The 20,375-nt window shown below is 45.1% G+C and overlaps 1 protein-coding gene and 1 long non-coding RNA gene across 4 annotated transcripts in view; one reads left to right on the top strand and one right to left on the bottom strand.

The window, feature by feature from the left end:
• The window catches only part of Eif5b (eukaryotic translation initiation factor 5B), a 38,301-nt gene that overhangs the window by 6,219 nt on the left and 11,707 nt on the right, over window positions 1–20,375 (top strand). For both annotated transcript variants that reach the window (XM_071698729.1, XM_071698728.1), the window contains exons 12-14: window positions 9,362–9,438; window positions 9,712–9,919; window positions 10,095–10,190. In XM_071698729.1, the coding sequence (XP_071554830.1) occupies window positions 9,362–9,438; window positions 9,712–9,919; window positions 10,095–10,190 (381 nt within the window). The remainder of the gene's footprint in view (window positions 1–9,361; window positions 9,439–9,711; window positions 9,920–10,094; window positions 10,191–20,375) is intronic.
• LOC139768516 (uncharacterized) overlaps window positions 6,549–20,375 on the bottom strand; it is a 29,741-nt gene continuing 15,914 nt past the window's right edge. Inside the window, exons 4-5 of one of the 2 annotated variants that reach the window (XR_011717381.1) lie at window positions 8,563–8,713; window positions 6,549–6,900 (exon numbers count right to left, since the gene is read on the bottom strand). This is a non-coding gene — a long non-coding RNA (uncharacterized lncRNA). The remainder of the gene's footprint in view (window positions 6,901–8,562; window positions 8,714–20,375) is intronic. The other variant, XR_011717380.1, reaches the window with a different exon arrangement.

The raw sequence follows: 20,375 nt of genomic DNA, 5'->3' as shown, positions 1-20,375 counted from the left end.
ACCGATACTGCGGTTTCTTTTACTAATTGTAAGTATTTATTGAACAATCTCAGTATAATGTATGTGTGTGTGTGTGTGATATCATTGCCACTTGATATATTATCTTGATTATTATCTTATCAGCAACTAAAGTCAATATAAGTATTTATTAAACTTATCTACATACATAGTATATATATATAAGTGCAATATGTTATCCTCATAATTCTAAATTCATCGAGGAAAATTAATTCTTAGTCAGATGTATATTTCTCACGATTCCGATTTATATTCGTTGCGCGTATAATAAGCGCGGAAAGGATGTCAGACCTCGAAAAAGATCGAAACTCGCGGATGTATAAATAAATAAAATAGACATATGTATATCGGCGAGCGTGCGTAGATAGGATTAAGAGCAGAGAGATAGAGACGGACAGATAGATCGGTAGCTAGATAGATAGACAGATGGAGAAAGAACAGCGGCAACAGCAGCAGCAACGAACCACTTCCTTCTTAACAGTTTAGCAGGATACGGCTCATTGGTCGCACACGGTGCTTGTACCCGTGATCTCTCATCTCTCTCCTCCCCCCTCCCCCCATCGTGCTATCAGTCGCGCTGTCCAACCGCGTGGGCACGCCTCTACAGCCTTCTACAGGGTGTTTTATAACTTCACTGCGCACCGACCAAAGTTTTGGAGCGTGCGGTTTTGGAATTTTGCCTTCCGAAAATTTTCCGATCCGCGCGGCGCGGCGTCTCGACTGACATTTAATTTAAAAGGAGTAAAGCGTGCGGCCGCGCGCGCGTGGACACCATTCACAATACGAAAGCGGGTAATTTATCGCGTGATGCGATTATACGTAAATCCCCATCGATAACGTTTGATAAACATAATGGACATTCTGAAATCTGATTCGTGCCGATCGTGCGCGAATCGTTTCCACAGAAGCTAGATATTGTATTTGGTAAACGCACGCACGCACGCATACAGGTATACACACGCGGACCGCGCGTATATTATTTACGAGGAAGTTACACTATAATAGTTACAGTTGTCCGTGGTAATCGCGCCTGTCCCATTCCCATTTCCCGTACAATCGCGGAGAAACAAACTTGTATACTTATTTGCACAAGAGCATACCAGCGAGAGAATGGCAAAAATGTCCCGCGTTATCTCGGAACCGAGATATCATTCACAACAAGCTCCAGCTACGCTATAATGACCGTATAAGTAATCTAGTAATGGAAACGATTCCGTTCAAGTCCGCGAGCATATATTTTGCCATTTCGGGCCCTCGAGGCCGCGAACGATCATCCGTTCAAAAGTCCGTATTTTTTGCGATAAGTAGCTGTGCAGAGAGAGAGAGAGAGAGAGAGAGAGAGAGAACGAGCAAGAAAAAATTTGCTGTCATCTTCAGCTCGATGTAACACACCGTCCGAAACGGCCTTAAGCCTGTCCTTGCTCGGGTTATGAATGGGCTCCCCCCACCGCGATTGCACGATCACGTGGCCCCGTGACGTCAGTTTTATCGCACGCACACGCGAGAACACGCACGTACGATCCCCTTCCCCTTTCCCTCCGCTGCCGCCTGCCCTCCTATTCTCGCCACTTCCTCACGTGTACATAGAGCAGAGACACGGCGTTTCCATGGCGCGAAAAGGGTTGGGGAGGGAGGGAGGAAGAATCCAAGTATCACCAAGTGTGGCCAGAATCGCAAGAGGAAAGGACGAGGGAGCAAAGGGATGAGAAGGGTTGGCAGATTAAACTCACGCAGACACGCACGCGATGGTGGTGCCTCTTTCTCTCTCTCTCTCTCTCTAAGTCTCTCCCGCTCTTGGAATGCCTCGTTTTTGCCAACATGGAGGCTCGCACGCCCGCGGACGTGTGTAGGCTGAAGAAAAAAAAAGGAATACGTGATCAACGTACAGGAAACTGCCCACACTCGGCGCGCGGGCACCGTGGGTGGATCGGCGGATGGACGGGCGCGGGCGGGCGGATTCAGGAATCGTAGCATCGACGGATACTGGCGCGAGAAATAGCGGAAATAAAGTAACGAGGATACGCGAGGCTCTTGCAAGAAAACGGAGCAGAATTCATTCGACGCGCGATGCGCGACGCCGCGCCGCGCGTGAATGAAAGCCTGCGGCGCGGCGCGGCGTCTTGATTTTGACCTCTCGTCTCGGCTTGCCGGAGTTGAACGCTGATTGTGAGATAGATAGCGGAGGTTCATTCTTGTCGCTTTATAATTTTATGTTATACTTTGCTATATTATATTTTGCTTCGAGACCGAAACCGGGTCGAGATCGGGAGCGTTCCTGCGCCCCTTAATTCCTGTTATCTGGACGTGCGGATCAAATATTATAATTGAGCCCTTATTTTCCAAATATCGCGTACGCCTTGACGAATTAATTTCTCTCATTTAAAGAATTCGTTTACATATCTGTCAAATAGCGAAGTGATCCCGGGAGGTCACTTGTTGAAATTGTTCGATCGTACGATATATATACCTATTACAACGCGCGGCACACTATTACACAGCGTGCGATCTTTAATTTCGCTAACAATAAGTCTGTATATAAACTGTAGAGAGCGTATAGTCTTTTTATATATACTCCGTCGTTTTATATATACCTGTCGCGACCGCCACAACAACAGGAAGTCATAACTTTTGACGTGAATTCAATGAGTAACATAAAGAAGAATCAATGTAAAGTGTCTTTAGGTCAAGATTACTCGGCGACCATGAAGATGTTTTTCAAGGCGTTGCCTCGGTAAAACGTAAATCACTCTGGGCCGTTATTACGGGCACGTATTACATGTATATTGTATATCTGTTAATTAAACATTAAATGATACGACGCGACGCGACGCCTCTCCGCCGCGATCGATGCACAATGGCGGTTGTTGAATTAACGATTCTTATCGGGCGACGCGACGGTCTTTCCTGTTCTCGTCCCTCCGTTTAGCCGAACGGGATCGGAATATGCAGCTTAATCGGGACCGCGGGGTTTTACGCGCTCTTCTTGGAACCTGCCGGCCATGGGCGCGCGCGCGCGCACGCCTTGATTGGCGACTACCTATAGTACCTATACGATTAGCCTATACGCTGCCTATAGGCAACAGCGGGTGCGAATAAGACAACCTGTCTGGTGGATAGAGCGCGGCGCCGGCGCGGCAACTTGCTAACGACAATTAATCGCGACCACTCGCGCCGAGCTGGCCTAACTCTCGCGATAGCAGAGTTACCATCGGCATTTTGTTATTGCTGAAATCGTCATATGACGGCCGTTATGTAACAGCAGGCGGTATTACTAACATAATGATCGCAGCGACGCGAATACGACTGATATCGGGTTTCTTTTCGTCGAAACTGCGTAATACCACGGCTATCGTCGCGGTACAGGATCGCCGATTAACGTGTCGTGATCTCGCGTGTCGATCGCGAGTCCCGCGTTAATTGGATGGCGAGATTCCCAGATTTTCTGTATCGGCAATCGGGAAATTAACGTTGTCAATTCAGAAATTATAATAGTAATACGACAAGGTTACGCGTTACGCGTTACGTTGACAATTGACAAAATTATTACTTTACTGCAGAATGTGTGTATAATTCAATAACTTTAATTATTATTAAAATGAATAGGAATACAAATATTCGAATAAGTTACAAGCCGTTTTCGGTCTAAGATTCATGTAGTATGTAAGTATCAACTAATACATATAGAAGGATTTTTATCTTTAATAACCTTGATAAAGGTGATTTAAAGGTAAATCACTTTTTTGCCACCATATATATATGTTCGCGGCTGACTTTATTTAGTGCATTTTCTCGAACGCGCATACGTCGGAGCCGGAGAGGAGCCGGAGCGGAGCTGAGAGGAGCTGAGAGGAGCGGAGCGGAGCGGAGCAGAGCGCGCCGTGCCGTCACAAGCGGACTCCGCTCTCCGCCTTCTCGGCTCCGATTCAATGCGAGCGCAACAGGAAAAGATGGTTCGCTTCCTCATATTGTTTCCGAACGCTCGGCACGACAGTAGTTTCTTACACGCCAGTTATGCATTAAGAAGAGGCCCGAGTTTCCTCGCGCTCGAAACGAGACTAATGCATTTTCATAACGCATAACCGCCACTGCGATATCAATCGTTCTTGTCTAACAAATTACACAATCCATAATTTATAGGATTCCGCTCCGCTGGCGACGACACATTTCTCGCTCATTTCCTCGGATTATCCCGGTGAATCCGTCCAATCTGGATTATCGCTGTCGGTCGTCGGCAGTCGTCGGTCCCCCGTTAGACGATCGCTTTCTTCTCTTCCTTTTTTCTTTTATTTATTATCGCGATGCCCGAAAATCCCACTCGTCCCACTGGTTGTGACTCAACCGCAAGCCTTTTCAATTTAAGGACAATTTAAGGACGCTGTCTTTTTGTCACGGTATCGATAAACCTCGAAATAAATTATAATATTTTATTGTTGCCGCTGAAGCTTCACTTTTGTACAATTTCAAGTTGAGGAGGGAGGCGCTCGCTTTTCAAAAACCTGCCTAGAACGTTAGGACACTTAGGACGCGCGCGAATTTCGGTACAATGGGAAAATTCTCAAGTTTTGTTGCCGGGGACTTCCGGCGGCACGGAATTCCTTCGCTATTCTGAAGAATTTCGCGGCATCTGGCCGGGTTCGGACTGTTCGGACTATTAGGAGTTTCGGAGGCTAGCCGATCGGCTACCTGGCTCATTCGGCCGTTCGCGTAACAGGCGGGCGGAAGCGCAGCGCTCGCTCGCTCCTCTTCCGCGCCGGTGCCGGTGCCGGTGCCGGTGCAGCAGGAAAAGATGGCTCGTTTCCTCGCATTGTTTCTAACCGCGGCATATGAGGAGTGCGCGGCCTGCATATGCTGGGGACATGGGAGCGGATGCGTGCGAGCGAGCGACCGAGCGCCCGTGCACGCTTCGCCGCGTCGCGAGCGCGTTTTCATGAAGCGATCGAGGAAAACTGCAGATTGACGTGCTCATCTTCAATTAACCTCGAAGATAAATTAGGATTACGCGAGCGCTGCCCTACTGGATTCTCTTAATCTCACAACAATTCTTCTTGGCTTGTTTTTCTAAATATTTTAGGTAATAGGTACACAGCTTTTCTTTGATAGAGCCTTTTTGTAAAGAAATTATTATTTATTTTTTATGTTGCATGTCTTTCTTACAATCGAATTTTAGAGATTGTGATTCTATTGATGTAAAGATTACTTGAGATCGTACGGAAATTATATAACTTTGCTGTCCGCTTCCTCTCTCGCAAAAATCAATTTGCCAAAAGATTTTTTTTCATTTTAATCATTTATTTTTCGGTAAACGGTAAGTTTCTTGAGAGTTTGAGAGTCTTGTTCTAAGCTGTTGCAAATCTATAATTCTTTTTTTTCCACGCATATACTTTTTATCAACGCATTTACAATTCTTTGTACCTTTCGTTAGTCAATTTTACGATAAATGAAAAACATTAGCCATATAAGAATTCGAGAAAAATGATAGTAAGTCATATTTTCCTGCGTACTTCGTACTCTTTAGAATCGTTGCTTCGAGCATACGGAACGCACCTCTCTCTCTCTCTCTCTCTCTCTCTCTCTCTCTCTCTCTTCTCAGTGATCACCGCGTGATCATGGCGACTTCGTGATGAAGGTGCGAAAAACCGAAATTCGCCAAAAGGCCCCAGCCACGTTCGTCCTTCGGTGACGCTAATCGCGCGCGCTCGCGCGGGCAGGATATGCAGGAGGAGCGGAATGGGAGGCGAGTTTAATAAATTAGCGTTTCCTTCTTCGGCGCAGCGTGCCGCAGTTACGACGAGAGGCTAAAGAGGATCCGTGCCCCCGACGGCTGGTTTTAAATGCCGGAAGCACCTCCCTCCCTCTCTCCCGTCCCGATTCCCCGAGCCCTCCTTTAACCCACCTCCCCCCTCTCCATCGTACCATGCGCCGGACCCCCTTTCGTCCCGCTTCCTCGCCGTCTTACTCTTCCTCCCAACTTCCTCCCGCTTATACCAGCATTACCAGCGGCGTTTCTTTCGCCGGCAACATCTGCCGTGTCCGCCTTTTCTCGTCGTACTAGATCTCTCTCCTTCTCTCGTCTTGTCTTTCCTCTCCTTCCTTTCCCCCTTTCCCCCTTCCCTCCTTCCCTCCGCCGCACTCGACTTGGTTTTTTTTTCTTTTCCACCGCGGCACCTCTCTCACCTCCTGTCCGCCTCCCCATCCACCCGCCTCCTCTTCTTCGAGAGCATCCGTTCCTCTAAAGCCAAGTATCGTCAACTCGCGACTCGCTACGAATTTTGATCGTGTACGGAGAAGAAGATCGAGATTTCGTGACGACTGTCGTCTAAATCTCGCCGATTTGACGTAATTCATCAGTCAAAATGATTATTTGAATGTAAGAAATCTGATAAAATTATATTGTAATGAGCATTATTAATTGTGATAATTGCCAGTATTTAATAATGTTTCGTTAATCGTTAATTGGATATTATATACGAGCTAAATATCGATCCAGATGGAATTAGTCCAGATGGAGCATTATGGAATTGGTACAGAAATTTTTGTTCAACGTTTTATTTTTTATCTTGGACATTCCACGAAGCTGCAAATGTACCTTGCAACATGTAGTAAATAGAAGGCTGAGGAAAAAAATATATTGACGGCGGGCGTATCTGATATAAGGATCGGAATGCGACGCGACGCGCGCCGGAAGTTCTAAAACACGCTTATCTTGGAAAGTCCTCGGGAACGTATCATCTTCCGCTCGTTCGCCCATCCGTTCGTACGTTCATTCGTTCGTTTGTCTCTACTTCGTTCCCCCTCGATCGTGCGCCTCCGTCAGCCGCTTGGTACCGGCTCGAGAATTGGCCCGTAAATAGGAACTACCATTTGTGTGCACGGTCTGTATACCTGCAAGAATAATTATCGTTACAATCGCGGTGGATGCGGTTCGTGAGGGTGCGCTCGAAATGAAAATGAGAGAGAGAGAGAGAGAGAGAGAGAGAGAGAGAGAGAGAGAGAGAGAGAGAGAGAGAGAGAGAGAGAGAGAGAGAGAGAGAGACGTGTATTTGAAATGCAGAATTATTATCAAGTGCTTTTGCAAGTTAAAATATTTGCAAGTTTTATGGGAATTTTGTTATTTGTTTATTATGAAAGAAGAGAAGATAAGAAGAAATTATATATATATATTTATCTACGAAAAGAAAGAAACAATCTGCAAGATTCTTTCTAGGATGATAATTTAGTTGTATTAATATTAATACATTTAATTCTGCGATTGTTAAATCTCAACATATTTATTAGTGTCTCAGCTCAGATATTTTAGTGGACAAGTAGGTTTATATGTAGGTATACATACATAATGATCTTGTTTACGTGCACAAGTACCTACCCGAGAGTAATGAATAATAAGGAGTAAAAGAGGAACGCGCGATGCGAGATAAAATCTGAAAGTTACACTATACTTATAGTGTGTTTAACTCTATCGCAGTTCTCTTAACGCGGCAATTAATCCCGTATATCGAGTATCGTGTTATAGACATTGACCACATCGGCAGCGGGTAACCGATATCCGTTTCGAAACCGGAAGGCAGACGCGCGAGTCTAATCGTAGCGAAGATCAGAAGGCTGATGATTGAGACGGAATGTAATGTGCAGCAATACAATCTGGCAGTTATCGGAAATAAAATAAACTCGTATGTACTCTTAATCGCTTCTTTATATTTATTCTAAAAGATATTAAGAGTACTTAATAGTGATATATTAGATATCATTTATTTTTAACGTAAAAAAACACAATCAGTGGAAACTTAGCGTTGCCGGATCGTGAATCGTGATATTATGTCGTAACATACATATTTCATATTCGTATTCGTTATTGACAAAATCGTTAAAGGTACAAATTTGACTAAAGGAAGAAATGAGAATGTGTACTTTTTATCCAGTGTACTTATATAATCAGTTACAATCAACATAGCTAGCTTTCGAGTTAGCTTGGATATAAATGTCCATTAAAAACCGGCTTACGTACAAGTGTTTTTTCTTACAGGAGTAATTCAGAATTAAATTTGTACATTGAGTTATACCGAGAATAAAAATACCGAGATATAATTACTAATTGAGTTTCATTAATTTGCACGCGATTAATGCACGGGATTTACGTAAAAGATCCGAAAGATCTTTACAGAGGTCTTGGACGGATATTTATTTCTCTCTCATTGTCAGTATCTCTCAGTAGACGCGGGACGTCTTCTTGTGTATCCTGTAACGTTACGACTTACGACAGCTCACGCTCGTTCTATACTTCGGTCGGCTTTAATCCCGACTACGGCGGCTCGCGCCTCGCGGGCGCGGGCGCGGACGCGGGCGCGGGCGCGGACTCGCGGAGCGGCTTTTCTCGGTAAAGCCGCGAAACGGCTTGTTTGCAACTGCATCGCCGCGTCCGTCGCGTTTATTTCAACGTGTTGCGTCGCGCGTCTCGTGTCGCCGCGTCCCGTCTCGTTGCACCGTCCGGCCGAATCTGGGCGGCATGCATGCGTCACAGGTTATTTTTGCCTGGTGGTATATACACACGCGGATCCGTACACACGGAGATGAGGCTCGCGGGATCCGTGGCGTTTCGGTGGCAATGATTCCCAGAGATTCGGTCGCCGCGCCGGTAACTGAACGTAGGCGATCCAAACGGATTGCGAAACGCATCGCTCGTCGCCTACCAGCCACTTTACTGAAAAACAGTTATTAATATATTTATATATTAATCTTATTACGATTAATTTACATTTAAATGATAGTTATTCGTCGTCGAGAAATACTCTCCATAGTAATTCTTTTCAGCTGGTTTTTCATTAAATTTCTTTATACATATATCAAGAGATTTGATATATCATTTGTTTGACGGCAACGCGACTAGTCTACTCGTGACTCCCCCCGTTTATCTTCCGAACGGTTACTCCTCGTCCGAGCAAATGGATTGCAAGGCACTTTTTGCGCATTCGCATGGTCACGCGTGACGAATATTAGCGTCGATGAAAAGTTACATTGCCCGCAAGAAATTGGTTCGCGTTAAAGAGATGACAAGTGCGATTCGCGTCTCCTGCCGTTAGATTGTTACTGCAATCGTTTACTCCTCTCTCTCTATCTCTCTCCCCCCCTCTCTCCCTGCATTACGTAACAATATGCGAAATAACGTGACGCAAGAAACTATGTAATAATGTTGTCAAGATGAGAGAGACAGTCATTGCACGCTGTCGAGCAAAATCAGAGCAACTTGCGTAATGACAAATCGCATTCGCTCGCGATGCTGCTTGATATATATCTTTCTTGCGTTTAACAATCTCTCCTTCGTTAACGACATTTTTGTCTTTGTTCACAGTACGCCGGAATTCGTATCGGACCGGTCGTCAAGAAAGACGTCATGAAAGCTTCTATCATGCTGGAGCACGACAGCCAGTGAGTACATCTCGACAGTAAAATTGTCACTCTCGATCGTGTCTGCCTCTATTAAGTTCTCCAAGAAGTGAGAGTGAAAATAAATATCAATTTTATTCTTTTTGTAACTTTTAGTATACGAAATAACTTGTAAAAGTTGTGTAAAATATGTTTTATGAAAGAAAATTTTACGCTTTTTCGATATTTCCTCAATTTCCTGTTATCGAAAAGAGCGACGGATAGCCGACAGCTAATTATAATTAATCAATTGCCATTTAATTAATTTGTCCGCAGATACGCCACGATTCTCGCGTTTGATGTAAAAATCGAGAGGGACGCGCAAGAGCTCGCGGACTCCCTGGGCGTCAAAATCTTCCAGGCTGACATTATTTACCACCTGTTCGACAAATTCACCAATTATAGGGAGGAACTGAAGCAGCGCAAGCGGGATGAGAACAAGCACATCGCTGTGTTTCCGTGCAAGCTCAAGATCCTGCCGCAGGTGAGTTATATGCGAGTTATATGCGCGTTCGCTTCGCCAGGGTTGAAACGGATACGCGATAAACAAGCGGGATTTACGCCGCGCCCGCGCCCGCGCCCGCGCCCGCGCCGGTGCGACGTCACCGGCGATCTCCGAACTCGGGGACTTTTTAAACGTGAGTCCGTTTGGGTTTCAGTACGTATTCAACTCGAGGGATCCGATCGTGATCGGCGTAATGGTCGAGGCTGGAATCGTCAAGGAAGGAACGCCGCTCTGCGTCCCGAGCAAGGACGTGAGTTGACTTAACATTTCTTTTTCCTCTCTACCCCTGAAACTCATTGCGCGAATCGCAATGTACATATGCCTCTTCGTGTGCCGATGCCGTTCGCATCATTATAGAATATGAATGTATCGCCGGGGAGATCGATAATCTTCACGTTGTGCGAGCGTCAATGATAGGTACCTATCTTTTGGTTTGCGCATTTTTGCTACTAACGTTAACGTATTAGGGACCTTAACAGAGTCTAATCCTTTCTTTAATTATGAACGAGAAGAGATTACCAAAGACTTTACTTAGGACCGGTTGTCCCAACCTGTTGGTAAACTAACTAATAATTGAATCATACATGTGTTTTTGTTTTTCCTTCAAATTAAACAAAGATAAGTATATGATTTAACTATTAGTTAGTTTACCAATAGGTTGGAACAACCGGCCCTTCAGGGAACAAGGAGTCGCGAATACCTCCCGAGTATTTCTATCATTCTTCACGAGAATAAAATACGAACGTCGGACAAGTGTTTGCGTGAAAAACCGGCGCGACTTGTCAGCGACGTGTTGCATCAAAAATAATTACGATGGGCGTATTTATTTTAATCGCGGTAGCCGGAGAGATTTTAATGAAATTTACGCCGAAGACTCGAGGTGAAAATTGAATCCGCTCGCACGTGGAAAGGATGAATGGAAGAGAGAAAGAGAGAAACGGATGCCAACCTGTGTATGCAGGAGTTGTATTATACGACGGTAGACGGGGGAAGTCGCGACTGGACCAGTCCTGCGGACCGGAGCGGAGAGCGGTAATTGAGAACTATCGGCGCGCGCGTAGGTGAACTCGTTCGGCGGAAATACGGCGATTCAGTTGGTCGATCGATCGCGTCGATCGAGCGGGCGGACATATTAAACCGCTCCGGGCCGGCCGATCGACTGGCATTCTCAGTCCCGCTCTCCCTCGCTCCCGTAGGTGGATCCGACCGACCGAAGAGAGTCCGTCTCTCTTGTTCTCTCTCCCTCCCCCTTCCTTTCCTTTCCTCTCTTCTCTTCGTCCCGTTCTTTCCCGTAGGAGGAACCGGGTGGGTAGCTGGCCTCTCCGGCCTCGCCTTACGCGGTAGCGCGCGCGAAACGTTGCAGGTTGCCTAGTCTCGGATCCCGTAGGCGTCGACGATGCCATTAGTGGCACGCAAATTCCCGACGGACAAAAATCCGAAATGTATTCTCCCACCGGCGCACCCACGCACCGCGATCGATGATTTAACGCGCGGCCAACTCTGTCACCGCGCGGCTCAGTTCGGCTCAGCTCGGCTCGGCTCGACTCGACTTGGCTTGGCTTAACACCGCTCCGCGTGACATTTTTTTAGTCTTTTCCTTGCAGACGCTTTTCTCAGCATCCCGTGATTTATTCGTCCGAAAACGAGGACATCTATAATTTTACAGATATCGAGATTCTGAAGATTGCTCCAAAACTGAATTCAGAATTAAAATGTTTTTTTGTCTTCTTTCAATGTAAAAATTGAAATGTGCTTATGAAAAAGATGTGTAATAGTTACAGCGCGAAACGCAATTTAAGAATGAGATTGAAAGAAGAGATTCGCTTGAATTGTCGAATATCGGGATTTAGTTAACACAGCACAATTATTTATTATATTTATATTACGATATACTTTATATTACAATTTATATATACGATATAATTTATCATATCTATGCCACCCTCTTTTCTCTATAGACCTCTCGCCATTCAAAAATATATATCTTCTCTTTTCTACGGCACGTAGCTCTGTTGTTGAGATTCGTCCAAATCACGGGCGATCGCGCGAAGGGAGGCGACGAACATTTTGGTCGTGGCCCTCGCGTGGCTCCGACCACGTATCTGGGCCCATGCGATATTCTCCGCAGGACATCGAGCTCGAAAGACACTACTCGAGTTCGAAGCTCGGCTCGGCTCGAAGCTCTCGCTCGTCGCGCGTCGCCGAATTCTTAACGATATTTCTCAACATTTTTTGGCGGTTGCTCTTCGTCTCGCGCCAATATTCACTAGGAACATATCCACGATTTTGCACAACGCGTTCTTGCCGTGTGTCTTTGTCCTTCGAAAGAACGACGCGCGGATTCCGAATGGCTGATCGTCTTTCCACGAGCGACTCGACGCTCGACGTTATATCCGGTACCGAAAGACGAGCGCGGTACAACTTTCATATTTTGTTTTTTAGGTTTAATTTGAATTCGAACTTGTTACTTGTTTTAATTTGTTTTAATTTCCTATTTCAAGTAGATAAAAAAGTAAAATTCTTACAATTATGTAGTTCTTTTCAAACGTTGTGATTCGAGGAAATATTGCAATTTATTGTATAAACTTCTGCTCTGAGATATTTTTTCCTTACCTCTTCTCCCTCGGTTTCTTTCTTTAGGCATGGGCTTTAAAGCAAGGTTTTAGAACAACCTTTTCTTGAAATCTTTAAGGCTTAAGAAATAGAATCGGCTGCTGTTAGCGATTATTCGACTACAATACTCGGAGAACGCACGTGTTATTCGGTCTCGCCGAATAAAACCGGCAGCTTCGCAAACAAAGCGACCGGCGGAAAAATCGAGATTTACCGTGAAAGTTACTTCCGCTCGTATCGTCCAATCATGGAGCGTGTCGTCGGGTCCGTGTATATCCGCGAAGACGCGTGTCTTCCCGACGATGACCTGACGATTATCCCGCGCCTTCATCGAGTCTCACGAAACTCCAGTTAGCGCAGGTCAGTTTGCGCCCGGGTCTCCCTTTTGTTGAACGGCCGCGGCGACCGGATGCACGTCGTCGGCGGGACGGAGAAACACGCGCCGATATCACGCCGCAAAAGGAAACGGCGCGGCTTAAACATGGGGACGGAAGAACGATACGGCAGAACGTGAGCTCGCAAACGTCGAGGGGATTTTCAGCGCGCGATCGCGCGATACATTTGGTCAGAGGAACAGTGTCGTGCCTCACAGAGGCTCTCGAGCCATGCATGAAGATTCGCATGCCAATTTCGCGTGATGACGCCCTGTCCGCCGTTCGTGACCCCCTCGTCGACCCGCGAGCCTTCTGTGGTTACAAACATCTTTTCGTTCTCTTTTCCCTTTTTGTTTTATAGTTATAATTATAGTTGTAGTCATTATATTGTGAACATATGTATGTCTTTTCGCGCATATACATAGATAGATCGAGATTGAAATCGCGCATCGACGTTTTCCCGTAAATGTGATGATTGTCGTTCGTGTCGTTTATACGTAACGCGCGTCTTGATTACTCTTCCCTTAGAATTTATTCTGCCGTTTTATGGCGCCGCGAGAGAGCCTGGAGAGAGAGGGAGCGCCTCGGAGAACTCATATCGAACATATCTATTCATCTATCCGCCGTTTCCTCTCTCGCGACTTCCATCGTGCGTTATCGGACATACCCGCGCGCAACGCACACAAATACATATGTAGAAACACACAGAGAAACATATAGTACGGGCGTTGCGCAACGCGCCAGTCTCGATACTCTCGATAAGCGGCTTTAACGGCGAGCGGAAATCCGGTGGATTCTTTCGGCCTGCCGTTTTCTTGCGGCGTTTCCTTTTTTCTCCCCTCCGTTATCCATTTTCCGCTCTTTCCGCCGACCGACCGACCGACCGACAGGCCGATCATTCGTCCATCCGTTCGTACATCCGTCGGTTTGTTCGGTGGCGGATTCTGTTCGGCCTGATGACCCGGGAGTCGCGATAGCGCTGCGCTTTCGATGCGCTCTCTCTCTCTCTCTCTCTCTCTCTCTCTCTCTCTCTCTCTCTCTCTCTCTCTCTCTCTCTCTCTCTCTCTCTCTCTCTCTCTCTCTCTCTCTCTTCCTCTCCGCTCCCTCTGGGAGTAGATCTCGGCACGTTTCACGATTGGATGGTCCTGGCGGAAATAACCTCCCTGCGTAAAGCATCTTCTTCTTCGTTATTCTCTTCTTCCTCGCAGTCTTCGCTCCAGCTGTACGTATCGCGCGACACTCTTTTCCGTCTTCTTCTGCCTCCTCTTTATCAGCTAAGCGACCGTTTGCTGGCGTATAATAGAACGCTAACGAAATAGTCGTACTTTTGTCAGTTTACATAGAGCCAGAATATTACATCTGTTCATTAAGCTTCGGTTTTAAATGCAAGGTGAATCTCAGGAGTTGATCGAATTTATATATCCTCTTACAATCGACTTTGGATTTGTTTTTTTTTATGTATTTTTATAAATGCATACATATGTATTTTATAAATGTATATTTAGTAATGAAAAATATTATGATTTTCCAAAACATTATAAAATCCCAAGAAACATTGTAAAATATCAATCAGTACTTAAAATCAACGTAAGTTAGTAAATAAAATAAAATTTAAATTGAATTAAAATTAAATTAAAAATGAATTAAAATCGGAGTTGGACAGGACATTGTGGAGCATCTTCGTTTGTCGTCCCTATAAAGCGAAAGTTGGAAGTTCGAGTAGGAGCGAGCAGAGTAAACGAATAACTGGGACGAAGAGGAAAAAGAAGAGAGAGAGAGAGAGAGAGAGAGAGAGAGAGAGAGAGAGAGAGGAGAGAGGAGAGAAATAATCTATGAGGTTTAAATATTATTCCCAAGTCGCATCAATATTAAGAGATACGTCCGTTATTGAACAACTTGCGTATCGTGATATCTTTCGTGGATAATGAAAAATGTTAAGAAAGGACCTGAGTAGCTTAGAACGATTTCACTTGGAATTATATTCAGCTCGTGGGCGAGCGACAGGAACTAGAAACGCTCTGGTGCGCGAGTCCTCTTCCGGCGGAAAGGCGCTCGTACATAGAGCCGTTCTTCCTTTCTCTCCCATACCGTCCCTCTCCCCCGCCCCGCCCGTTGTTTCCTCTTCCTTTTCCTTGGCGCATACGCCGTGGCATGCGCGCGTGCAAATTCGCGGCGGATAGGAATTTCAAGCCGGAGAGGATATTTCTCTATTGAGAGGTATTCAGACCACGACGCGACGTTTCGCAATTGCCCCCGATGCACGCGGATGTTAGTCTCTCAACTTTTCAAGTACGAGAAGGGAGCTCTTACGCGAAAATGATCCTTCCTGACTTGGCGAATCGTCCGAGGAGTAAAAAAGTACGTGAAACACGGCTACACGAAGATCAATCGAATTGTCTTCCAATTTTTGCAGAGGAGCGAAACTTTCAACACAATCTTTTTCAGAGATATCGTCGTTCTATTACCTTACAAATTATGTATATTATATTTAAAAGTATATAACAGATTTAAAAAGCTCGTAGTATATACAAGTTAGATAAACGATATGTCGGTATTTTTTTTTTAAACGCAAAATTTAGATATAGTTTAACAATATCGTTTCATCATCGTTAACAAAAAGGAACATAAAGAAGAAATGATAATGAAATTGATACGCGAAAGTTCATTTTTAAGAAAACTTGAAAACATTTTGAGATGTTATACGAGCATGGTAAGTAAGTAAGCATTGTAAAGTCAGGATCTCTTTTACCACGTGAATGTTTTCTGATATAACCCATATAATTTCGACAACATCAATCGGAACCGGATGTGTCGAGTTAACCTCGAGGGACTGTCCCGAGCCTCAAAAGAGCCGGTCGCATACCAAAGGATACTGTGTGTCGCTTATACTTAGCATTTGTACGTTCACTACCGCTATTATACCCGCGACAGACTGAATGCATTCTTGTGAAAGGACGAACGTCTCGCGTCCGCACTCGGCATGTCGAGAGGGTTCGGCACAGTCCGTCCGCCCGCCCGCCCGCCCTTCCGTCTAACGAATGATAAACGGCCGGAAGGAAGCCAGAGGCGTTTCCACGAAAGCTACTGACAGGGTCGGAAGACCAAAAGATGGAAAGACGGAAAGACGGGATGTGGTCGGTGAGTAAGCGCCGCGAACGCGTGTGTTTGTGCTCTTTCGTGCTGCACCAGCAGCCTGTACGGCGCGGGCGTCCCTCATTTTTCAATATCGCTCTTCCTCTCTATTTACCCCGCTCTAAATATCGCCCTGTCGTTCTCTATCTCACATTCCGTCTGACAATGAGTTTTGCTCCGCGTGCAAAACATTTTCTATTACTGTTCTCGAAATAAATCATCGCACAACTTAAATTCTATATACAGCATTATTTCTCAATGGCAGATTTGTTGGTTTACTTGAAATAGATTTTCTCTCAACGAGAAAATCGAGGCAAATACATAGTTTTTGAATAATTCAGAATGGAAAGTAAAGATCTCGTAGAAAAAAAAATTTTACGAGTGAAAAATAGGAAGATTATCTTTTTTAATTGATTAGTTGATATAATGTATAAAAGCTGGAAATAAAAGAAAGGTGCGATTAATAATGACTCTTCTTTATATTTTTGCGAAAGAAGAATTGTTTCTAAAAAGCGTTTTGTCAACGCAAAACTTGTCATTTGGCATTGTGTGGGTCATTATAAGAGGGAGAATATTAGAGGAAAGAGAGAAGAGCGGCTAGTAGAACGGAAGCGAGAAACGGGAAGGAAGAGGAAGAGGGAAACGTCCGGCCGGATACGAGGTTTCCAATGTCGGCGAGATCGTTTTACTCGAGGTTGCGATTAATTCTGCCAACGACGATAAAAAACGTCGTGGCGGAAAAGGAGTAAACAGCTCCGGCACACGTGACACGTGAGGGACACGCTTACGTCCGTTAAATAGCACACGCGAGCGGGCTTTTAACCCCAGGAACGAGACGTTTGTCTAATCTCGCAAATATATTTACACTGCCCAATATATATTCCAAGAAAGTTCGCGGAACATTTTCAACAAAATTATCCACGAAAACAGTATGCAATCTTATTTCTGAGAAATGACGTGTGATCTTGGAATATCTCGAAGATTCTTCTTTCATTTCGGAGCTTCGGCATTGATATTTTCGAAATTCCGAATCCGAGACATCTCGTGTGATCGTGCTGCTCCTCTCTCTCTCTCTCTCTCTCTCTCTCTCTCTCTCTCTCTCTCTCTCTCTCTCTCTCTCTCTCTCTCTCTCTCTCTCTCTCTCTCTCTCTCGCGTTTTAATAAAATCTCTTCCATACTTCTGATTTTTAGAAGCATAATGTTACTTAATGTAACTTAATATTTTTTCTTGTTACTTTTTATTACATGTATACTATACATATTGTTTGTTTTTAGAGGGCATGTCTTTAGGGGAACTCTTCGCTCTTTCGTCATTTACCGATTTGACATTTGATTCCCCGCGGTTCCGGCGAAATTTCAAGCCGCGAGCGCAAATGCCTAAATGCTCACGAAAGACGAGGACGTGGCGCGAATCTCGATTAACAGCGTCCAAAAGCGCCGACGACGCACGCGGTGAGGCCGTTAGAGCCGCAAACTCTCGTCGCACGGACTATAAAGCCTTCTAAATTGGTGCGGGCCACGAAAATAGACTTCCGGTTCCCGTCTCGCGCGCGCGTGAGCCCGTTCGCTCGCTCGCTCTCGCCGAGACGCGTCGCGTCGCGACACGCCACGTCTGCTATCTAGTATGCCAAGAACGGTTCCTCCCCCTCGTCTTTCGTCTATCCTTGCACGCACCCGCGATAAATGCGGCCGCGTATACGTACGTTATAGTCAGACCGCGAAAGCCTCACATGTAAATGTCGCAAAAATCCGCGAAAATATTTTCGGTACGCCGGGACACCAACCGGGAAACATGGAAAATCGCTTCTTATTACATCAATATTTATGACAATGTATAAAATTCCCGCGAACAGATGACGATGACATGCGTATAACGAGTTCACGATAGAATATAGAGTTTTATAGTCAAGCTGCTCTACATGTAAATATCGGATCTGCGATTATGATTTCGACATTCGAAAGCACTTGGAAAAAAATTCAAATCCGCGTTTCGATATTCTTTTTACACCGTTTGGTTTCCTATAATAACGATGGAATCTAACAATGAATAAATAACAATATATGATAGTCGACAAAAAGATATTACAGTCAGGCGAGGAAAGGTTAAATGTTTACGTGATAATAATTCTGATATGCAAACGTAGTCCAAAAAGGTCGAGTACTTATCAATATTCTTTCACATATTGATACATGTACGATAATTGACAAGGAAATGTATACGCTATGAAATACAAAGATATTATGTATGAAAGAATTCCAATATAAACATTTTTCTCAAAATGTTCATTTTCTTAGTTTCCTACATATGTTCGAGGATCTTTCACGTGAATCTTATATATGCATAGCATCATATAGCGCCACACAATCTAATCGTTTTATCTTTCAAATGTAAACATTGCACTTGCGGAGGCGAATTTCGATATGCACAAGGATATCTCGAGGATGCTCCACCTTCCATATATATGTCAATATTCTTTCACCACGTGCATCTTTTAACGTTATGTACCGTTACGCACCCGCTGTAGTCGGACTGCAAAAGCCGTGCGTGTAAATCTCATACCTGCGGAATAAATAATCACATCGTGTTTCAGTCTCATGCCGGGATCTCGCCGCATCTCGTGGATAATATCTTAGTATCGCGAGAGACCTTCTCTCTCTCTCTCTCTCTCTCTCTCTCTCTCTCTCTCTCTCACACCACGGTGCCGCGGTGGAACTTACGGTACATACGGCGGAGTATGACGTGACGCACGCAGGACGCAGGTGCAACTTACATAGTCTAGCATGATTTTCACGAAACGAAGCAAGCCTTCGGCTAAGCATCTCGTGCACAGTCGCATCTATCTGCGGATTCCCATTTCGCGCCGAGAAAGGATCGGCCTTCAAATGGCGCGCGAGCGTATGCGCGCGCGCGCTTAGTGCCAAGGTCGAGGCTCTCGCTATACTTCTTTCTAAGAACTCCTTTCTTCCCTTTTCACTCCATGTGATCCCTAGGCTGTTCACGAGCAGCTGTTCCCTTCTCTACGGCATCCACAATTCAAATTTATGAGGAATCCTTTTCCTCTTTGTTTTACTTTTCGCGAACCATCCTTAGGGCGGGGCCGCGCATTTTACGCTCAAGGTTCTTGACCCCGCACCGTGGCTACATTGTATTATGACTGTAGCGGCAAATCGAAATCTCGAACCGCGTGAATAATTGAAAAATATTATATCTGTATACGATTTGTGATTTATACTAAAACTCTCTCTCTCTCTCTCTCTCTCTCTCTCTCTCTCTCTCTCTCTCTCTCTCTCTCTCTCTCTCTCTCTCTCTCTCTCTCTCTCTCTCTCTCTCTCTTTGAATTTTATCTGAATAAGAAATTTATAATAGAGAGCTACCGCAAAATCACATTAAATATACGTTATATTACTAATAACCTATAGAAGTATTAATATTATTTAATTGTAAATTGTTGAAAATTGCACCAATTATAGAGGTTTCGAATGCCATACAGTGCAGCTGGGCACGCTTTAATGATCGCGACGTTTCACGATCGCGCGAGACCGTTGAATGGTTGAATAGTAAAGGTCCTCCGCGACCTCCGCGAACGGGGCGGTCAATTATAAGACAACAAGACACTCTTTATTTATATATAATATGTTTATATATTATATGCATGTATTGCTAATTTTTAAAAAATTTGGTTATTGGCATCGAGCGATCGAGCACACAAATACAATAAATGTATCAATACTCGTAATAAACGCCGAATGGCGTGGCGTGGCATGGCGAGAACTTATCGGAGAAACTGCAGCAGACGAGTGGGTGTCCGCGCGCGAATGGTTAGATAGTTTAGCATCGGAAGACGAGCGGATGAGACGTACATGCAGATGTATATTGTATGTGTACGGGCATGCTTTTCCGTTTGGTCCATGCTCGCCATCAACCCGGCTGATCCTGCGGGTCTCTTCTCCGCCCACGTGGCGCAACGCGAGAGGTCCTCATGTCTTTCGGACACTTGGAACGCGCGCGAGATAAATCTTAAGTAGACAGTATATACACCTGGGCCCACGCGTAACCGGACCGGCTCGCATTCGAGAGAGCGAGACTATGTCGCTCTCGCCTCTCCTCCCGCCTTCCATTGACGTGTTAATCGTAAAAGGTAAAGCGCGCCGATAACGTTCGTAATGGCTTCCGTAATTTCAGAAGACGAGAGGGGCCGAGTTATGCCCAACGTGATGACCAGGTTTTTAAGCTGCAAAGCTACTAGGGCCTCATCCCTTCAGCGCTACACATCTTCGTCAGTCAAAAATTTCTTAAATACTACGATTAAAGTGAT

Source organism: Temnothorax nylanderi, unplaced genomic scaffold (assembly GCF_030848795.1).
Source record: "Temnothorax nylanderi isolate EJ_2023f unplaced genomic scaffold, tnyl_v1.0 TNYL_tig0016_pilon, whole genome shotgun sequence".
NCBI classification, from domain to species: Eukaryota; Metazoa; Arthropoda; class Insecta; order Hymenoptera; family Formicidae; genus Temnothorax; species Temnothorax nylanderi.
This window is presented reverse-complemented; position numbering and strand designations above follow the sequence as displayed.